General features: G+C 36.8%; 1 protein-coding gene across 1 annotated transcript; it reads left to right on the plus strand.

Moving 5' to 3' along the window:
- The first annotated feature begins 1,782 nt into the window (after positions 1-1,782).
- On the plus strand, positions 1,783-3,585 carry LOC145661107 (zinc finger MYM-type protein 1-like). The gene has a single exon (XM_081726553.1). It carries the CDS (start codon positions 1,783-1,785, stop codon positions 3,583-3,585), a length of 1,803 nt encoding a protein of 600 aa, XP_081582679.1.
- The last annotated feature ends 19,904 nt before the right edge of the window (positions 3,586-23,489 follow it).

Raw genomic sequence — 23,489 nt, forward strand, 5'->3', positions numbered from 1 at the left:
AGATATTCCCTGACATTTTTACAATTGTTCCTTTTATTCATAGATCACTACAGAAATTTAAAAAAAAAACAATTACCTAAAAACAAAATACACTGAATATTTCACTTGACATTGTTGTAAATTTTACTTACAGAAAATTATATTTGTTTAAATCAAATTGAAAGAAAATCAGTAATTAAACTTACTATGAGTAGGAAAGTTTTGCTGTCTTCTGAAAACACATAAGAACAAGTTACAAAGTATTAAACATAAGCATGTTACATGTTTCCATATTTTCCTCCTTCATTGTTGTAAGTTTATCACTTATCACCAGTCTACACTTGGAGAAACCTCTTAGTGCATTTACAACAAACTCCAAACAATCATTACTTCAGAACTTTTGTCCATTCAAAACACTCACTACACTGCACTTTCCGGACGAATCACTTGTCAAGAGTTCATAGGCCACAAAAACTCTAAATCCTTTACTTCATAATCAGATACTTGCATTTTTTAAAAAAACGAAGGCAAAGTTTTAAAAACCTTCCTTAACCCAACAATGCCTGGTTTACTACTACATCAATTACAGAAGGTTAAAATAGCGTTCTCAAAGCATCATACTTTGTATATTTCTGTAGTTTGGAAGTTTTTCTTTGGGAAGAAAGCTTCAAGAACAATCTTTCTGCAAATCTTTTAAAGTCACATTCAACACTAGCCCTCTTTCCACTTGGTAACAAACGTAAGTGTGCTTTAGTTTTTTCACCGAAGAGACCCTGCCGCAAGACATTCAGTCGAACACTGAATCTGTCAAGACGACTACTCAACAGATGTGCTGTTGGAAGTTCCTCCGTCTCAGTGAAAGTTATAAAATCGACAAGGTCACCAGTTATAAACAACAAAACTGAACCTTCAAAATTAGCTTCTTTTCTTTCAAATAGCTTTTGAAAATTCTGAATCAACCAAAATGCACCATTCATGCCATGTTCTACCGTTCCGTCAGCGGAAAATTGGTGTTTTTAAATTAATGACAACATATTTTTAAAATTTCGCCTTATTTCGCATATTGTTAGAAATTTCGCGCAAAACTGCCACTTTCGCGTTTTGTCGCTCAACGGAAACGAATAAAAATACACATAGAATATCATAAAACATCAAGAAACAAAATTACTTAATTCCAGGGGTGTAGCCAAGGGGGGCACGGGGGGCCAGGCCCCCCCAAACGCAAAATTCTGATTGGAAGATATTTGTACCTGTCTCATTTAAGAAAAGAATTTTTGTTTCACAAAATTGTGTGCCGAGAAAGGTTACATGGAAATTCATCTAAGATCTTATATGTTGCGGTCACAACAATATTAATTCACAGAATTTTCGCTCATATTATTTAGAAAGTATATTTTGAGCGAAATGAAGAATCATAAATATCAAGACTACAGTGTAAATCCACTCCGATCGATATTTGAAACTGGAATAGCATAGATACATCGCAGTGTCTAGAATGGCACAACTAGCTATGTAACGAAGGTCTGTCTGGGAAGCATGAGGATTGAAACCATTGCACTCGCCGTCTTTTCCATTTGATCACCGTTTTCAACACGATCAAGTAAATTAGCAACCTTGGAAAATCTCAAATGTCGTTGTTAAAATATTTTAAGAGACAGACAGATATAACTAAACCTGCTGCAGCTGATAACTCCCATTTCATCGAAAAAAAGGGAAGAAGATGAAAGAACTAAAGGAGAAGAAAATATTTCAGTGTCAAGTGAGGTGCCAAGTGACTTAAATAATAAGGTTCCTTCACAGCCAATGTTATCAGTGTTCCCAAAAGTTAAAACAGGTGGTAAAGAACGTTCTTTTTCAAGTAACTGGTACAATGGAAGAGAGTGGTTGGAATATTCAGTTACTCGCGATGCAGCGTTTTGTTTTGCATGCAGAATTTTCAAACCAAGCTCAGACGATGCATTTACTTTGACTGGGTACAGGAACTGGAAACATGCATTAGAACGCAACAAGGGTTTTGCTAAGCACGCAGCATCAAAGAATCACCAAACTGCTGTGCTTGAATGGAAGGAGAAGAATCTGCGAGATGCTAGCAATTCGGGAGTTTCGACACTCTTGCAAGAGAAACAACTGGACAAGTACCGTTATTATTTGACTGGTATTTTTGACATTATCAAGTTCTTAACTACAAACGAATTGCCATTGCGCGGTAAAGACGACACGTCAAACAAAAACGATACTTTGTCATCAGCAATGAGTTGCGCAAGTGGTACTGGTGTTGAGGAAGTTTTCCTATATGAAAACAGTGACAGTGAAGCATCAGGTATGTTTTTAAGACTCTTTGAATTTACTTGCAAGAGAGATCAAACTTTGCGTGAAATAAGTGGCATTATTCCTAAAAATGCAAAATACACTTCTCCCGAAATTCAAAACGAAGTGATTCAAATTGCAGCGGATTTAGTTCGGGAAGATATTGCTTCCAGGGTAAATTCTAGCGATTGTTCGTTTTTTACTCTGAAAGTCGACTGTATAAGGGACAAACGTGGTGTAGAAAATCTTTCTGTAATCGTGCGATATGTAATTCGAGGACAAATATGTGAGAATCTTGTAAAGATGATGCAGATTAATGATCAGAGTGCAGCAGGAATAGTGAATGCAGTTCTTAGTGTATTGAAGAGTGCAGGTATCAAAGAAAAAAACATTCTTAGTCAGTGCTACGACGGCGCAAATGTTATGTCAGGGAGGCATGGCGGTGTACAGAAATTACTACAAGACTCAGTTGGAAAAACTATTCCGTATGTTCACTGCTTTAACCATCAGTTGCACCTAGTTGTTATACATGCCCTTTCTACTGAAAACAGGATTCGACAGTTCTTTGAAGTATGCGACGCAATTTATAACTATGTTAGGAAAACTAGTATAATGACGAAGTACAAGGGTACAAAGCTCAAACGTTTGCTAGAACATCGATGGACTGGCCATTTAGCAACAACAGAAGCTATTGTATCCAGTTACCAGGAACTGGTAGCGCTTTTCACAGCTATTGAAGAGGAAACTGATTTCGATGGAAGTCTCTCCATTGAGGCTTCAGGTTTATTACAGAAGATAAATAGACCCATGTTCAAGTTTCTGGCCTACTTTGTGAGGAAAATTCTGAAGATTGTGCAACCTGCTAATGCCATGCTGCAGTCTGAAGCAATTGATTTGTGCTCAGCAGTTGGTGTTATTCAATCCGTCATCGAAGAAGTTTCTTCGTTACGAACTGAAGACAGTTTCAATGAGTTGCAAAATGAGATACGTCATGAATTTTCGGACGAGACAGACAATTGCCCTCCACGAAACCGAATTTGCAAGACTAGCTCTTCACTACGTGACATGGCGGTGTACAAAAATACCCTAGATTATGGAAGAGAAAGGGACACAAGCCCAGATACTTATAAGAAGCTATACTTCCATGTAATTGATTGTGTAACCGGGGAGATTTCAGCTCGATTCAGTGAAAGAAATACGAATATTTTTACTTCTCTCAAGACATTAAGAGAAATAAATTCAAAAAATTTTCTTGACGTTAAGGAACACTCCCGATGCAGAAGAAATTGCAACTTGTAAGCGATTTTTATTGAAACAGTGTAGTGATTTACCTACCATAACCATTCACAGACTGACGGAAATGTTATACCCGTACAGAGAGGCTTTTCCAGGGGTGTATTCTTTGTATGCTGCTGGATTAACTTTTGGAGCCTCTACTGCATCGTGCGAAAACTCGTTTTCCACTCTTACTCGTGTATTGACACCCTATAGACGCTCGATGCTACATCGTCGTAAAGCAAACTTAGTACTTCTTTCGTTCGAAAGTAAAGTTTTTGAGGATATTTCTGTCGACAGGTTCTTGAAGAGGTTTTCTCAGAAGTCAAGAAAACTCCCCCTATATTAAAAAACAAAACTGCATCTGTTTGTTTTTGAACTTTAAAACATCATTTTCTGTAATGCAATTACGAATTTAATTCTGAATGTTCAGAATTCGTACCGTCGTTCCCTTTTCTTGTAACTACTTATATATGTATTTGTTGTGAGCTGATAGTAAATTCATATTCAAGACATTCAGTAGATTTTCCTCAAGTCCTATAAAAAGGTGTGATAAAAGCTTAATATTTAATGTGCCCTCATGGCCCATAACTTCGTTGTGTAAAGATATATTTTCATTTAAAATTCTAAAGACGAGTTTCATCTAAAATTGTTTATCTAAAAATATAACTGTTGACCATATGCACCCTTGTAGTCATGCAGAAGGGATTTTTTAACGCTATGCGTAAGCATGGGAATTGTCTGCACTCTTGCCGTACTCGTCTCCTGCACCCTTGTTCTAGAGTATTCTCGCATAATATTTTCACTTGTACTTATTTATGCTGTTACAATTTTAATGGCGCAGCGTGTTTAGGGCTTTAGAAATTGTAGTTAATTTGCTGTAGAAGAGGTAAATTAAACATTTGTGTGAGTGATGGAATTTAGAACCATTTAGTCCTTGTAATTAAGAATATACGGCATTCTTCTACTCGAATTCGTAATGTTTCACATACGGTGGACCAGTTACCTACAGTACATCGTTGCTCTCTTCAGAGGTCACCTTTCTAATTGTCACAAATGAAATTAAGTTTTAATAACGTTCCCCAGCAACAACGGTTCTTACCTCTATGCGCCTTCAGTCTAGAAGTAACTGTGTTGGCCATTTTGCTTTTGCATTAACCTAACGTTATAGTTCAAAATTAACACCTCCGAACATTTTGTGGTATGCTTAATTATAAATTTCAATTGTCAAAGTTTCACACAAGACACAGTACAAGAAGCCATTATAGTCTACGTTGCTGTCTACATGTCTGCCCCGAAAATAGTCTACGAATAGTTTACATCAACATGTAAACGTGACTATCGATTTTTACGCATAGACGTAAAGGTTAGGTAAGGTTGAATTGTTTTGTAAACTGTATACAAGTGTAAATACATTTATTCTAACCAAATCTAACCTAAACTAAATTACGCATTTTGTTCGAACATTTCATCTCGAATTGCTCCCTAACCATCTAACAAATACTGTTGTAATTAATGTTTGCAGTGATGTTGGTGCCCTTGCCCTGTGCCGAAAACGTAAATTTTTACTGCAAACATTAAGTACAAGGACACATGTTAGATAATCCAAAATAAAAACTTCCTTTGTGTATGAAATATAAAATTGCTGCTCTGCCTTCTGAAATTTTTGTTCTTCGATTACTAGGAGTCTAAGATGCCCAGGAGACCTTTGTATACCGGGAATTTTTATTTGAAGAACAAAATATGGTATTTCTATAAGGACCCCCATGTGAATCTCAGCCCCCCCACTTAAGTTGGTTTGGCTACACCACTGCTTAATTCTGAGGCGTTTCGTTTTATCGCGCATTGCGAAAAACTCGTGCCTCTAGTGATTATTCTTTTAGCTTAATCGATCTCCATTTCGAATTCGATATGGAAACGGCGAGCCATCAATCCCCACACTTCTCAGTGGTTTCTAGCATTCATTTTTTATTTATTTCTTTACTTATTTATTGAACAATTTCCTAGATACAGCATAACTTTGCCATTTTACACAGGGACATGCTAACAAAAGAAAGAAAAAAAACAAGACAACAATAACAACAACATAGAAAAAAAAGAGTGTAAAAGTAAAACTATTCCGTCAAAGCTCGTTTAATTGCTCTTTCAAACACTGGGTAGTTCGAAAAAAAATGTCCACATCAGTTGTTACTTGATTATAACTCTTTGATATTCTATAAAAAAGAGACCTCTGTATAACAGCCAACCTAGGACGGGCAAGATGGAATAGGTGGGTATTCCGAGTGATGCGGGAAGGGACACGTAAGGATAGTTCCTGAAGTAATATTTCCGATCTTAAGGTTCCATTAACTATTTTATGTAGATATTTCAGGTCAGAGATAATTCTGCGTACTTCAGGAGTCTGAATATTAAGATGTCGCAAGAGCTCCTTCTTAGATAATATTCGAAGTGCAGGAACACGAAAACGGACTATAGCAATGAAGAAATTGAAAACAGAATCAAGTCTGGAGAGATGTGTAGGTGCTGCCATGGCCCATATGGGAGAGCAGTATTTGATCTTGGGCGCTATTAAAGTCTTATAAAAAGTTGCTAATGAAGAAACAGTGCGTAGTTCGGTGAATCGATAAAGAAGTCCCAACATGCGCATTGAATTCTTTAATATTGAGGAGATGTGGTCAGAGAAGGTGAGTTTTGAATCAAAGATGACACCATGATCGTTATGACTAGCAGAATGTGTGATAGGGGAATCGTTGATATGGTATGTGGAGGGAACAGGAGACTTTTTCAAAGTAATAGTAATACTGTCACATTTCTTACTGTTGAGTTTCAAGTGCCACATTTCACACCAGCGTGTAAGGTAATTTATGTCTTCCTGTAGAGCAATTGTGTCATGGAGACACGATATTTCTCTGTATAACTTACAATCGTCAGCAAAAAGCAGAAGGCCACTAGGTTGAGCTGATAAGTGCGTGTAGAGATCATCCATATACAGGACAAACAGTAGAGGCCCAAGTACACTCCCCTGAGGCACCCCTGAGATCACGGGTTGGGGGTTAGAAGTCGCCCCTGAAAGAACAACTCTCTGTTTACGGTCCTTCAAGTAGCTTGTGATTAGAGAGAGAAATTTGCCATGTACATTAAATCTATTGGAGAGTTTATGAAGAAGATGAATGTGACTGACAGAATCAAAGGCCTTCGAGAGATCAAAGTAGATAACATCTAATTGAGTATTGTTATTCATACATTTGACTGCACAGGAAAGAAGAGTACTTAAGTTTGAGAGACTTGAGCTTTTCGGTAGAAAGCCGTGCTGAGAACTATGGATGTAAGGTGAGGTGAATTTAAGTAGCCTGTCTTTAATTATTTTTTCGCAGATAATTGATATTACAGAAAGAAGAGATATTGGCCTATAGGAGGATACATGATCTTTAAGTCCTGATTTATATATTGGGGTCACGTGAGCTAGTTTCCAACTGGTGGGATAATACCCTTCCTTGAAGCATCTATTGAATAAGATAGATAGAGGAACCGCAATAACTGAAGCAGTTTTGTTGAGAAAGAGAGGACTAATTTTATCAGGTCCAAGTGATCTATGTGGAGATAACGATAGCAAGAGAGCCAGAACTTCGCCCGGGGTGGTAGAGAGAATGGATAAGGTGTCTGAACAGATGGGTTGGAGAGGGGGGAGATGGGTTGTAGAGGAAAGGGAAGTAAATGTTTTGCAGAAGTAGTTATTGAATAGGTCTGGTCTTTGATCATCACTCGCTTCAGTATTTTCATCTTGAATTGTTGCCGGTATGCCCGGAGATTTTGTTCTAGATTTAATTACAGACCAAAAGACTTTAGGGTTACTAACAGTAAAATCACCAATTGAGTCCATGTATTCAAAATATTTACGCCGCTGTACCTTCTTGGCAAGACTTCTAATTCTAGCAAAGTTTTTGTATGTGTAGTCACTCGGATGTGATTTCCATAGACTCCAGGCAAGCTTTTTGTTTTTAAGAAGGTCACGAAGTTCATTGTCGTATCAGACCGGAAACCTGTTCGATTTTGATGCTTTCACTGGCACAAAGTCTTTTATGGCTGAGTGGACAACGGATGTAAATAAGTCCACAGCGTCGTCAACAGTTCCTACCTCTAACAAACACCAAGGAAACAGTTCAATAGCCCGACAGATGTCACCCCAGGGGGCTTTCTTCCATAGAAGTTGTGACCTACTTTTGAGGGGCTGGTTTGTAGTAGTGGAGGGGAGGAAATCGAAAGAAACATCCAAGGAATCGTGATCCGAGGGAAAAAGATTTCTGCATGGGACAACACAACGAGGTTCTAAGTTAGAAAGAATATAGTCAAGATTGCTATTATTGCGGGTATTATGCATATTATGTTGACAATATTTTAAATATTGTTTAGTGTAGATGTGAAAAACTTTCAATATTGAATAAAAGGAGAGATTTCGTGCGTGATATCAATCTCTGTTACTTTTATTTTTGCTATTACTGTCATTAAGTTCTTGGACTGGATGCAGTGTGACGCTAGTGGTATACTATAGCTGGTAAATGATATCCTGGAGGAATCAGTGAAACTTCATCTCTCAACCCAGCTAGAGACAGGTCTGTGCATAGTGTGTAAAGAGACGTACTGTTTCTGTTATGAAAGGAGTTGATTGCGACGCGGCGAACTTGGAGAATGACTCAGTTTGAGCAAAAGACAAACATCAAGTTGTACCAAAAACTAGGCAAATCTACTGCAGGAACGTTGCAGATGGTCAGGCAAGTGTAGAATGACTATGCCCTGGCACGCAGTGCAGTGTTTAAGTGACACCAATGGTTTACGGAGGAGAGAACAGTTTAGAGGATTATGAACTAGCTCGGCCAACAACAGTAGAACAGAACTCGAGATCGAAAAGGTTGCAATGGCTATGCGCGCTAACCGTTCCCAGTTGACAGATGAGATCGCAGCAGCAGTATGGATCAGCCATGGTACATGTCACAACATTCTGACGCATGACTTGAACATGTCGTGTCTCACCCAAACACTGTGTCCCACTCATTCTGACACAAGACCAACGATCAGAAGGCTGACGCTGATAGAACGTTCCTGAACTGGATAATAACAAGAGATGAAACATAGTGTCTCCTCTACTATTCACATCTAACGAGACAAGGGGCCAATTGGAGATCGCCATCATCTCCAAATCGCGAATATCCAAGTCGAGACAGACCAAAAGAGAAAATGATGCTTGAACTGTTTTGAAGGTCAGTGTGGATTTGTGTAATTGTCTGTGTGTGTGTGTGTGGACGTTCATGTCAAGCACAGCAATCAAGGGTTCTACTGGTTGCTTATATTCAGGATACCGGTCCACGAATTTATTGACTGTACCAGTAGTTTAATGTCCCACGATTATGCATCAAGGCTAAGAGAGACTATGATTATCAAAATGGGTGAAATGGTGGAATGGAGAAGATAGAAGATAATGAGAGAACTCCGAAAACTCTGCAAAAGACGTTTGTTCACCACAAGTCCCAATTGGCGTGAGGTCGGACCCTGCACACCACAGCTGAGCGCCCTACCATTAAGCCACTATCAATCTCTAATATTTTAGTATATAGTATACTAGTTGAAATATTAGTTCTTCGCACGGGGAGGATACAGTGTATGCAAAATATTTGAACTTAAACAAAAGAGTGAAATTAATAAATAAAATTAGATTTAGACAAAACGTTGTTCGTATCAATAGGAGTGAAATAAATGACGAAGAGTAACGCCTTCGGCGCTGACCCTGTCAATATCAGTGAAACAAAAATAAAAATAACAATGGGAAACACTTAAGGACAGCTCACTTCCCAGGCCAGCTGACATGTCCTTTCTTTTCCAGTCTTGAGCTTAAGTGTCATCAATATTGTCCCCAATCAGCTTAAAAATTCCAAAAACTATGGATTCAACACTAATATTGGACATTTTGGAAATGTTATTTTTCACACACACACCCATGATGATGGGGCTAAACTTGGACTTAAACAGCGTCGGGGTATCATGGAGGGCTCATCTCAGCAACTCCGGAAAGTATGAATTTGACACTAATATTCGTCGAGCTGGGTACTTATCCTTCTCTTTCATGTAAGTCCACATAATAAATATGTACAGATGGTTACATACAGGCAAGACTATCTTAAAAAACCCACAAAGTTGCATGTTTTTTTAAATTCCATCACAGATATCCTACCTTCTGGAAATGAAAATCGATTTGATTGATTTATTTTTCAGTTTAGCAATGAGGCTATATGAGATGTGGACCTACAGTGTAACGTGAGATCCGAAGTACATGAGCTCAAACGGTTTCGCATACAATTAGATAGACTTCGTAAACAGTTAAATCTGTTGAAGATGTATCTGTGTGCAAAACTTGGTAAGATATTATTTTCTATGCCAAAAATGTTACGACAGACACACAGGTGCACACACGGCGGGATTTAGGGGGAAACATACAGTATCTAAAATCAGAAGCCAGCAGTGAAAATAGCAACATTTTCCGAAATATTCTGCCATCATGTTTCCGTTTAGGGCTTAAAAGAAAGCAGAGCTTTGTAAAAGCAATAGTTTAATTCGAATTTCTGAAGGTTGAAGGAAAAGGATTCACCAAGCAAAACAATATAATATTTGCCAAGTACGGAAGAAAACATAAGCCAGGAAGAGAGAAGGACAATTTTTCATGCATATCACTTGCAACCCTCTTTAAAATACTTTCCTCCGTTCTATGCATCAGTGTCAGGGGTAAAGAATATTGTCACATATCATTTTGAAGAGTTTCAATGTGATTGGTTACTTTAATAGTTGTTGGTGCCCCCCTCTCCAGACAATCCTGGATCCGACCCTGGCTATACACATTATTTTGTTATTATAGTATAGCATCAATTACCCGCTTCGCTGGGTTACTACTACTAAAGCGCTCTTTGGTATCGGTCATTTTCGATAATTTATATATATATATATATATATATATATATATATATATATATATATATATATATATATATATATATATATATATATATATATATATATATATATATATAATCCTTTCCCATGTGGCGGGTCACGGCATCGGAAGTGTCATTGTTCATCTCAGTGACCCCAAAAACTATGAACTCGACACTGATATTGGTCATTCCGAGCTGTTATATATATGCCCCTTCCATCCCCTCTCCTAAATTCTATCGTCAAAATGAGTAGGTAAATACCATCCTAGGTCCGAACCTCATTTGATTGAGATCGGTCGGGTGGTTCAAGAGTGATGAAGTCACAAAGACAGTCATTTCCATTTTTATATTTTACATATATATCTCCCCTTCCCCTCCCTTACGTTGCACAGTCAAAGTTATAAATATGCCAGGGCCAAACGTCATTTATATTGAAAATTTGATCCAGATCGGTTGGTGGTTCAAGAGTTAAGTTTTCTTTATCATTATATATGAATCCCCCTTCTCCTCCCCTTCCCCTAGGTTCTACCGTCAAAACGAAAATAGAAAATTTTCCAGTCCCGAACCTCATCTATTTTGGAAAGTTGATCGAGATTGGTCGCGTGGTTCGAGAGTTATTAAGTTTTATTTATTTTTATATATCTCTTCCCTTCCCTTCCCTTCTCCTCCCCTAAGTTCTACCGCAAAAGTGATATGATAAAAACCACTCCTGGTTCGAACCTCATCCATGTTGAAAATTTGATTAAGATTGGTCGGGTATACAGAGAAAAATCCGTTTTCCGGACAGTGGTATATTGTACAAATATACGGTATTCTCTTGCTTACTACAGAAATCAGTATGGAGCATACGCTATAAGTATGCTACATAGGCACTGCCCTTAGATGTTACATCATGCATCAGACATCTTGCAGTTTTCCGTATATCACATGCATATACTTATGATACCTTCGTCAGCTACATGTTATATACGTCCATTTGTATGTGAGATCCTGACCGCCTACATTGTTTCATACAGAAAGTACGTATAGATGGAACACTTATACAGAAAGTATTATAAAACATGCGTTTTCAGTTATACGTCTGCTGTACGTTAAGTCCAAAAACTACAGGAATTACGCATGTAACCTATCTTTTTAAGTACGCTACCTACAATTTTTTTTCTCAGTGTAGTTTAAGCGTGATGAAGTCTCAAAAGACAGCCGCTTTTTTACTTTTATTTTTTTACATATATATATCTCCCCTCTCCCTCTCTCCTACGTTGCACCGTAAAAGTGAAATGAAAAAACATCCGAACCTTATTTATGTTAAAAATTTGATCGAGAACGGTCGGGTAGCTCAAAAGTTATTAAGTTTTATCCATTTTCATATTATTTCCCCTTTTCCTCTAAGATCTACTGTCGAAGTGAAATAATAAAACACTTCCCAGGTCCGAACCTCACATATGTTGAAAATTTGATTGAGATCGTTCGGGGAGATCAAGAGTTATTAACTCACGAACATAGTCACTTTTATTTTTATATATATTGATTTTCGTATATCTCCCCCTCCCGTACGTGGCTCCGTCTCAGTGAAATAATAAATAATATCCCAGGTTCGGACCCCATCTATGTTGAAAATTTGATAGAGATTGGTCGTTTGGCTCAAGAGTTATTAAGTTTTATTTATTTTTTATAATTCCTCCTTCTCTCCCTCGTCTAAGTTCTATCGTCAAAGTGAAATGGTAAAAACACTTCCACGTCCGAACTTCATATGAATGTTGGAAATTTGGTCAATATCTGTCGGGTGGGTCAAGAGATTAAGAGTCACAAACATAGTCACTTTCAATTTTATAATATACATGACCATAGTATATAGTAGGTTTAACAGCCTTATAAAGTTCATGAAGTGCAAAAAGGTCAAGTAATTAAATGTATTGTTTAAAAAGTTAATACATTTTTAAATGCCAAAATAAGGTATGCATTTCATGGATATGTTTAAAAATCCGCTTTTAAAAACACACGTCCTGTATTAACAGTGGAGAAATATGGCAACCCTAAAATAGGCTAATAATCTTGTGGAAAATCAAAATATAACTTCGTGTCTTCAAATAATTTTAACAATGAAATTATTTAATGACAACTAATACCGTTTTTACTTTAGCCTCTGGTAATCCTGATATGATTCAGTTATCTGTCTATTTAATGGTAACAATACCAGCAACTGTTTCTAGTTAACGTTATAGTTTTGTTCCATACAGATATGATTTTTACCTCCATTTTTCCAGCACAATTGTAGAACATTGTTCTATCTATATGAACGACTCTTCTGCAAACAGCAAATCTGTCATAAAAATGAACACAAACAAACAGAAGAAAAAAATTGGTAAGCAATTCACATCGTGCATGAATGACAATAGTTTTAACGTTTTTGCCGTAATCAATACCTAAAGCGCCTTGTTGTAATGGAATACCATGATTACATTGTCCAGTTAACAATAAAATTAAAAATAAAACAATGCTACTAAACCGCAGCAACAAAGCAGTGTGTTAAAATACAAGTACGAGAGATTATCCTGCGGCATTTTGGTAAATTGCACCAAACTCCAATGCTGGACTAATAAAAAACAGAAGATGGCATTCATTTTATGTGATTTTCTGAGCTAGTTATCAGTTTTAATACAAAAGTAACTTTTAAAAAAACTGATTTAGGTGAATAGAGTATCTAAGCTTATATTTTTAATGGCTGGTAGATAGAATGAATCGTCTCGGTTTTCTACCCAAATAGACTAGAATACTAGAACATTTTGATGCTATGCTGGTACCTGGTCTGTAACAGTGATATCTAAAAAGAAAAAAGAAAATTAAAAAAATAGCCTGGATCCTTACATAAAAGACCATGGCGCAAGTGTGCCATATGAATTTTAGTAAATTGAGAAAAAAGTACGTTAGAATTAAAGTTGAGACGAAATATAATAAATAAAATATCAATGTCACGTATACACCACGTAAAGGAACTTGGTTTGTATGGCGTGATATTTTCTTAAGATTGAAACTGGAAGTATTAGTAAGTTTTTACTTCTTCCGCTTTTGGTAGAAAGATTAGACTTGAGATCTTGAATATACCGTATGGTGACGTGATACAGTTATGGCAGATAAACACAGGTCTTAACAACAAAATCTGTGAATTTGAGATACGTTTTTTGAACTCCCAACTGCCAGAATTATGCCAACTCTTGGAGAATTATGGCAAAGTTTCCTAGCTTCTATTATACAGTGGAACATCGATAACTCGAAGCTGACGAAAATAGATACAAATTCGAGATATCGAGTTTCTTCGAGTAATCTAGGTTTGAGTTATCAAGGAGGCCACAACAAAAATTCGAGATACTGAGGTTCCGCATTCTTTATAAAAAGTGACTATATAACCTCTGTAATTCGAAGTTTTATTTATTTAATCTCATTTAAATTTCTTTAAATTAAATAAGATTACTAGTAAAGACAAACACTAGACATGAGTAAAACTCAATTACAGTACACACTATCAACAGTGACAATTACGTAAAAGCATAGAGTTATAGCTTCGAGTTATCGAGGTTACATCAAGAGAAATTCGACTTCTAGATGTAAACTTTGACTCGTAGAGATTCACAGATACAAAAGTTCGTGTTATCGAGGTTTTAAAATACGACTATGAATAGGGATGCGCACGAGACAAGATTTGTGGCTGTCTCGTCTCGAAAATGTACTGTAAAAGTGATGTCTCGACTCAAAAAATGTATATTTTTCTATTGGAAGAGCCGTGTCTCGACTCGAATTTTGTCAGGAAAATCCTGTCTCGACTCGTCTCGTGCGCATCCCTAACTATGAAACCCTTAAAATTCAACTTATCGAGGTTTTAATTTTTAAACGTCCGACTTATCGGAGGTTATTTTAAAATTGAGTGTTATGGAGAGTTCAGGGAGAGTTCGAGTTATCGATATCCAACTCTATTTACATTGCAATGACTCGTGGGTAATCATATAATAAGCTCGTTTCGGCCATTTAAAATTGGTTTTTAAATGTTTTCTACTACTGTCTATGAGGAAGCTATGAATAAAACCGCTAGGCGATACAAGGGACTGCTGTAATTTTTACTATGCTACAGAAACAAATAAGAACAATTTCAGAACGAAAACAAATATTTTTAAAAACTCTCAGGCTTCAATTTATTTAAAACATTTAAAATGTATTCTTGGGTCCCTTCATATTTTGGAAAAGGTAAATAGCCTGCATTCTCAGCTACATGAAGAGACTTGTTAAAGGCACAACGAAATTAGCAACTTCTCAGTAAGTCTGAGTCCGAATCTGTTGGGTAAGGGTCATCTTTATACGTAGAAATTCAATTTTACATTTTCCCTACCAGTTCGCTCTCTTCTCTTATACTCAGTTCATGCCTATTTAGAATAAAGGGACAAAATCAACTTCACTACATCAATATCAAAAGAAAATCTTCAGTTGTAATCTAGGTATCTACGTTATCGATGTTTACAAAGTAATCCGTATTCAGCAGATCTTAAACAGAATACCAATAAGCATCATTTTGATACATTTTCTTCTTCTAAGTTTTATATCCTTGCCAAAAGAAAACGGTGCCATAATTGTCCCAATTCCTTTCGCTATAATTGCCTCATAGCATAACAAAACAGGGCAATTATAGGCCCCATGGGTAAATCATACCATTTACTGTAGTCCACTCGAAAACATAACGAAGATATGTTCATGTACAAAATAATAAGTGCCATGGACAACGGAGTAAGTCTCTGGGGCTCATCAACCCTGTTGGTATAAACAAAATCATAGACTCGCAGTGAAATAACTATTGCATCAACACTGTTCATTGAAAAGTCATGGTTTATAATTCATTCTCTTCAGCATGAAACAAGCTTTCCACAGGTGCTATGTATTAGGGACCATAACGTACTTAAACAGGGAAAATTGGGAGAATGTCGGGAAAATTCCCTCCAGAAATCCCTACCATCACTTTTGGACCCCTCTGGAGTAACCCCGGGTAAAAGTACACAATCCAAATGTATCTCGGAAAGTACTATAGTGGATAAGAAATGTGTGTACCAAGTTTTGTATTAATAGACAGAATAGGCATGAGGGGAAATCGTATATTGGTATACAAGCTCTTCCCTCATATCTATTCCATCTATTAATTCAAAACTTGGTATATTCATTCCTTATCCACTATACTACTTTTTTAAAATACATTTGGATTGTGTGCCTTTACCCGGGGCCACTTCAGAGGGATCCAAAGTTGATGGGTGGGATATATGGAGGGAATATTCCCGACATTCACCCATTTTTCCCTGTTCAAGTACGCTGTTGTGCCAATACATAGCATTTCTGGAAAACTTGTTTTATGTTGAAGAGAATGAACTATAAATCATGATTTTCCAATGTTGATGCAATAGCTATTTCACTGCAAGTCTATGATTTTCTTTATACTAACAGGGTCAATGGGCCCCAGGGACTTACTCCGTTGTCAGTGGCAACTAATTTGTTTCAATCATGAACATATCTTCGTTATGTTTATCGAATGGAGTAAATTTGATTAGAAAGTCCCGTTGACAGGTTCATGTCCTTTCTTTGTTAGAATAAATATGAAATGTATTCTTGGGACACTTAATCGATTACAGGAAACCATTTCTCGTTATCTATTACCGTTTATGCTCTATAGTGATCAACATTAAAGCCGGAAATGGTTGGTTTCTACCACTTCCGGTTTGATTATCACATACATCAAAGAATTTGATTTGTGCCTTTCGTCTCTAGTTCTTGCAACTATTTTCTTTCAGACAGATAGGCACATGCCAGAGTGAGCATATATAGAAATTTTAATAAATAGAACTTCTTAAAGTTTATAGGGGCTGATTGTGACACTGATCACTACCTGGTAGCAGCGATAATACGAGAGAGATTATCGTTGAATAAAGGTAATATTCCTTGTCCGAAAACGGAGAGATTCAATTTAAAGAAATTAGAAGAGAGCTAGGTAAGAGAGGAATACCAGATTGAAGTTTCGAATAGATTCTCGGCTTTAGAAGATTCGGAGTGCACTAGTGTTGAGGATACCTGGATTGAAATTAGAGATAGCATTAAAATTTCAGCAAAAGAAAAATTGGGACACGCGGAAATACGTAGGAACAAACCATGGTTCAACCAGGAATGCATTAAACTAGCAGAGAAGAGAAAACAGGCAAAATTACGCTGGCTACAAAATCCGAATGAAATAACTACACAAACTTTCGCAGATATCAGGCGGGAAACTTCCAAAACTTTTAGAACAAAGAAACGCGATTTTTTGAAAGCTAAACTAAGGAAATTAAAGATAATAATAAAAATAAAAACATCCGGGATATGTATAAGGAGATCAGCGAATTTAAGAAAGGCTATCAATCTCGTGCTTATACATTCAAGAGATCTGACGGTACAGTTCTCACTGATACGGATAGCTTCTTAAATAGATGGAAAGATTTCTTTGACAATTTGCTTAACTCGCAACCAAAAACTAGTGTGCGTGGAGAAAAGGAGATACACTCCGCAGAACCGTGTATTCCAGAACCCAACCGAATAGAAGTAGAAACCGCTATAAAGAAATTAAAGAAACACAAATCTCCGGGTGTAGATAAAATTCCGGCTGAGTTAATTTTAGCTAGAGGCGAAAAATTGTGGAACAAGATATACAAACTCATTCTCCTTGTCTGGAACAAGGAAGAATTGCCACAAGTGTGGAAAGAATCAATCATTGTTACAATTCACAAGAAAGACGACAAAACTGACTAATAATTATCGAGGCATTTCTCTTCTGTCAATTTCCTATAAAATCCTTTCAAATATTCTATTAGCAAAATTGACCCCATACGCAGATGAAATTATTGGAGATTATCGGTGCGGATTTAGACGAAATCGATCAACTATCGACCAAATATTTACCATTCGCCAAATACTCGAAAAAAGTGGGAATACAATACCCCGGTACATCAACTATTTATTTATTTAGAAAGGCGTACGACTCGGTTAGGAGAGAAACATTATACAACGTTCTTACAGAACTTGGGATACCGGGAATGCTAATTTGATTAATTAAGGTATGTTTAAATGAATCCTACAGTAAAGTCCGGGTAGGAAAATCTTTGTCCACGAGCATTCACGTCGAAAATAGCCTGAAACAAGGAGATGCGTTGTCGCTATTAATATTTAACTTTGTTCTGGAATACGTTATAAGAATAATCAAAGATAGCAACCAGGGCCTAGAGTTGAACGGTATTTACCAGATTATGGCATGCGCTGATGATGTAAATTTAATAGGGGATGATAGGAGAACAATAGAAAGAAATGCAGAGATCTTATTAAACGATTGCAGGGACATGGGTTTAGAAGTAAATACAGAGAAAACTAAATACATGGAAGTGCGTCTGGACCGGAATACAGCAAATTATGGATGCGTTAAAATATTAAATATTACTTTTGATAAAGTGGATAGTTTCAAATATCTAAGATCAATATTAACAGACGAAAATCATATTCACGAAGAAATTAAATGTCGACTAAAAGCAAGAAATTAGTGTTACTATTCGATTCAAATTCTCTTGTCATCGCAAATCCTGTCGAGGAATTTGAAGCTTAAAATATACAAAACGATGATCATGTCTGTTGTTCTGTATGGTTGCTAAACATGGTCGCTTACTCTGAGGAAAGAACATAGACTGAAAGTATTTAAGAACAAGATCCTGAGACGAATATTCGGACCCTAGAGGAACGGGAGTGGGGAACGGCGGAAACTTCATAACGAGGAATTACATAATTTATATGGTTTACCCAACATTGTTAGGGTCGTCAAGTCTAGGAGGCTTAGGTGGGCGGGTCATGTAGCTAGAATGGAAGAAAGTAGAAACGCTTTCAAAGTCTTGACTGGAAGACCAATTGGATAAAGACCAATAGGAAGACCTTGGCGCAGATGGGAGGACAATATGAAGATGGATCTTGCAGAGACTGGAATACAAAGTAGAAACTGGATGCAGTTAGCTAAGGATAGAAGTCAGTGGAGAGCTTTTGTGAACGTGGCATTGAACCTCCGGGTTCCATAGGCCATAGAATTAATTAGTTAGTTAGAGCTCCTTAAAAGTTCATGTTAAAAGAATTAGAATTTACACTGCACAAAGAAATTATTTGAGAAACAATTTATTGACATTTGAAAATAACATTCTCAAACTATATATGGTCAAAAAAAATTGTGATACGTAGTTATGAAACTAATTCGACACCATTCAGGACGTTCTGCAGGGCCCGAAATAAACAATACTTTGACAGTTACAGACCCGTGTTTTACACTGGATGCATTAAAATCTCCCAGCCAAGTTCTCTTAATTTCTGACGGGTCCTTAAGGTTGAATACTATCTATAGTTGTCAAGATCTTATACGACATCCGTTTGAATTGTTAGGTGCACTTGAGATGATATCGACAGTACACGTTGAATCTATCGTTCTGCTAGACCCAGCACTCGTGGTGCACAATGCACTTCCAATCCCCAAAAGTGCATAGTATAATCTTCCAATTTTCTGTTGCGTAGGCTTCATAGTTATTGACTAATTCATACTGTAAGGTGTGAACATCGCAACTGCAGAACACGCTCTATGTTGCATGTTAAAACTTACCTTCATCTGCTGTATTCTAACTCAAGGATCACTCGGAATCGTTAAATTCTGTTTATCTAAGGCATCAAAAAATTACATTCTTCTGCTGCATTTTAACACAGTAGTTATTTAGAAACGTTTAATGACATCTATGAAAGACATCAAAGGGTTATGCTCTTCTACATTGTAATATGAATGATTTGAATACATTTAAAGCTTTCTATGAGGCAGGTCGCTATCTATGTAGCGTGTTGATGTATTACGTTTATTTACAATTTAATACAAACTATTGGACCCTTTCAACGATATCTAGAAATACATTTACAGCTTATGTTCTTCTGCTATTTTAATGCAAGAATCATTTGAAGACGCGTAGCAATGTGACAGATCATCACAGATCGTAACGCGATTGACAGGCTTAATAAAGGCAAGATTTTGGGCACAAAACGATTGATTCAAAGCCCAATTAATTTCTGTATTTCCTTTCTAATTGTTATTTTTAGGTTTTGATAGCATTTTCGTTTATAAATTTACTGGATGCTATATCTGGAAGCTTTTAAAACTAAATCCTCGTATATCCTGGAGCTTTTTCTTGACGTAAGTGGTAATGAGTTTCCTAATGTTTTCTTATAGGATTTGGTATAAGTTCTGTATAAAATACAGACTCGAAAGAGGGTACTTTTATGTAAAAGGGTTGCTCAAACTTGAAGTTAAAGATTGCAAATTAATTTTATACATTTTACATCTCTAACCTCTCAGTGACGAGGTTGATTAAATTGCTCCTTGACCCTACGTACGCAAGTGCATTTAAATTTTATATCCTTAACTCAAATTCTCGAAGAATCTTCTTTAAGGTAGATAACTCTGTCCCGAATATGCTAGAAGCTATGCCATTTCAAATACTACACTACAAAAGTCACTACGACGTTATGATATTGGAACCATACAAAAAACGCACGTCACTACTACGTGGTTGGGTAGAAAGCATTGCAGAAGGGAATGTTACTACGACGTAGCAAGGTTTGAAGCATGCGAAGAAGGGGATGCCACTTTCAAGTAGGTAGGTCGGAATTATGTTAAGAGGGGAATGTTACTACTACGTAGGTAGAAGATGTCACTGCAAAATAGGAAAGTTTGAAGCATGTAAAGAAGGGATGCCACTTTCATTTAGGTAGGTTGGAAGCATGTCAAGAAGGGAATGTTACTACTGCATGCGTAGAAGTCACTACAAGTACGAAGGTCTGAAGCATGTGAAGAAGGGGATGTCACTTTCAAGTGAGTGGGTCGGAAGCATGTTAAGAAGGGAATGCTACTACTACGTGGGTAGGCTGGTAGCATGTGAAGATGAGAATATCACTACCACACAGGAATATCGATACTGAGGAGTTAACGAGCTGGTAATATGATTATCATACGCAACGCGAGGCCCGAGCTGTATTCAGTTCAGATACTACACCAAGTTATAAGTCGTGCTTCATACATAACCTCGGTGCTGAAGGAACTCTAAATTTCAAACCAATGAATTATTTTATTTTTAAATACATAGCTTTATGCGTATTCACGTTTGCGTATTTTTAAGTAAGTAACCACAGACAACCTACAAGAAACCTTTCCATAAATAGAACACTACAGTAGTTTGGAAAATAATTTTTAGGAAAGAGTTACCTTTAGAAACAACACCTGTTGTTACTCACAATGGCTAGAAGGCCCATTATTATTTACCCGGTTAATCATCAAATACAAGCGAACGTGTTTACCTAACGCTTTGGCACATGATCTATAATGCTCTTTGTAGCACCCACTGAAAACAATGGCATATGAACGGCTGCTTTTGATATTCGCTTGTAAACATTTGTATCACGATATGGATTGTAATCTCATTCCCCTTCTCTACATTCATATGCCTCTGTGTGTGTGTGTGTATCAGTGTTCGTCTGTCTGTCTGGTCACATACTGTACATTATCCGTAATGGATACTAATAGGTTGTAATAGAATTTAATGTGAAATGGAGAAAGGGATGTTAATATACGATTTACTATATCCTCGTGCTTCTGTCCATTAGAACAAGTATAAATATTAGATGAAGAAGAAACGGTCCATGAAGGGAAGTTACAAATTATTTTGCTTCGTATCGATCGTTGTAGTTAGATGCACATTACAAATATATATATATATATATATATATATATATATATATATATATATATATATATATATATATATATATATATATATATATATATACAGGGTGTTAATGAACTATACCGACAAACTGTAAGAGCTGATTCCCCACATCAAAATAAGAGAAAGAGCTCATATAGACCTATGGCAAAAAGTGCATAGTTTCAGAGCTAGGGCTGTCCAAAATCGCGAAAAAGCAAAATTTCAAGAGGCCCTATTTCGAATTCGAGAAATCGTAAAGTAGTATTCCTTTACAGCTTAAAGGAAGACACGCGCCACAATCCAAAAACGCATATTTCATTAATATTCAATTAATATGTAGAGTATTCCTTGCACGTTGAAATTCCCAGACATGTTATCAATCGAATTTTGAGATATGCTCTGACCTTATGATTGGTCCAAAGTAGGGAGACGATAAGCCTTGACAGCAGTGAACACAGAATACTTTGGTGCGATGTCGGAAGTGTTAAGGATCGTCAACAGAACGGTCTCTCGTACTCAGGAAAAAGCATGCTGCGATGTTTTTTTTTCACGCTTATAAGTGAAGAAAACGTGAAATATACCTTGACAAAGTACATCGCATCACACGCAATACAAAAAGAATAGAGCTGCCGGTTCCTAACACTTCCGAATTCCCTCCGAAGCACTGGATGTCGATTGTTGTCAAGGCTTCCCTCCTACCTACTTTGGACCATCCTTGAAATCGGAGTATATTTGAAAACTCAATTGAGAGCATATGTGAGAATTATACCCTGTACAGAATACCCTGCACACCCATTGAAAATTGATATAATATGCATTTTTGGATTGCGTACGCATGACTCCTTTACGCTAATGAGAACTACCATCCACAGTTTCTGGAATTCGAAATAGGGCCTGTTGAAATTTAGCTTTTTCGCGATTTTGGACAGCCCTAGCTCTGAAACTATGCACTTTTCACAATAGGTAATATAGACTTCTTTTCTTATTTTGATGTGAGGAATCACCTCTCACAGTTTGTCAGTATAGTTCATTAGCACCCTATATATATTAAAACAACACCGACAACGTTTGGGACGTGATTCCTGACACCAAGAAAAAGTATAGGCTAAAAAGGATGCACCAATGCTTCCTTTCGGAGTTATAGGCTGCAGAAAAGATGAAAAAATGAACTTTGAAGGTCCATAGGTCCAAAACTATGAGATCTACCGTAGTCGGGTCAAGACTTCATTCCTGAGCAACTAGCATGTACCCTATCCAATTATTCATGTTTCATAATCGTAAGGAACTCACGAAGTAAGTTTTATAGAGGGAGTTTGGCTACAGGCATGTAATTTGAAGTACTCTCCAACTACCTCTATAAAAAATATTGCGGAAGTACTCAGGATTCGGAAACTTGGAATATTTGGGCAGGACACATATTAGCTCCTAAGTGAACTCTTGATCCGATTACACTAGGTCCCATATTTTTGGAGCTGTGAACCCTTAAAGTTCACTTTTTCATGTTTTCGGCAGCCTATAACTCCGAAAGGATTTGTGCACCCAGGTTAGTCTATACGTTTTATGTTATCTTGGTGTCAGGAATCATCTCCCAAACGTTATCGGTGTTGTTTTGAAACACTATAGCGTGTTTTTGATATGTTAATTAATAATAAGTAACCTTAAATTCAGAACTTTCATTCATTAATAAGAGATTAAGTAATTTCTATAATTTCAAACACTATGCATCAGCGAAACTACATTTTGAATTTTAAATTAGGTACTAGTTTTCGTAGAACAGTACTGTTTTTCGAAGAGCTGTCCTAGAAAATCGTGAAATATCCTTCTTTTTAAAAATATCCTGCGAAATATAATGAGGGTTTTGCAACATTTTTAATATATGGCACTACAACTTTCAATATTTTAATGTTTCATTGTTTATTCACATTTTGAATCATAGTCACGGATGAACCACTGTGTGTTTCAACACTTCAAAAGATTATTGTTAGGAAAGAACAATCAACAAACCATTGTTTTGCAATACGTTGTTCTTACTGAAAATTCCTTGTAGAGATCAGGGGTGGATCTAGGACGAACTTCTGGGTTGGGGGGCGGCGGGTTGTAATACTGCTACTTTGAGCTACTTTTAAGG

The sequence above is a fragment of the Thermobia domestica genome, chromosome 9 (assembly GCF_964235325.1).
Source record: "Thermobia domestica chromosome 9, izTheDome1.hap1.1, whole genome shotgun sequence".
NCBI lineage: Eukaryota > Metazoa > Arthropoda > Insecta > Zygentoma > Lepismatidae > Thermobia > Thermobia domestica.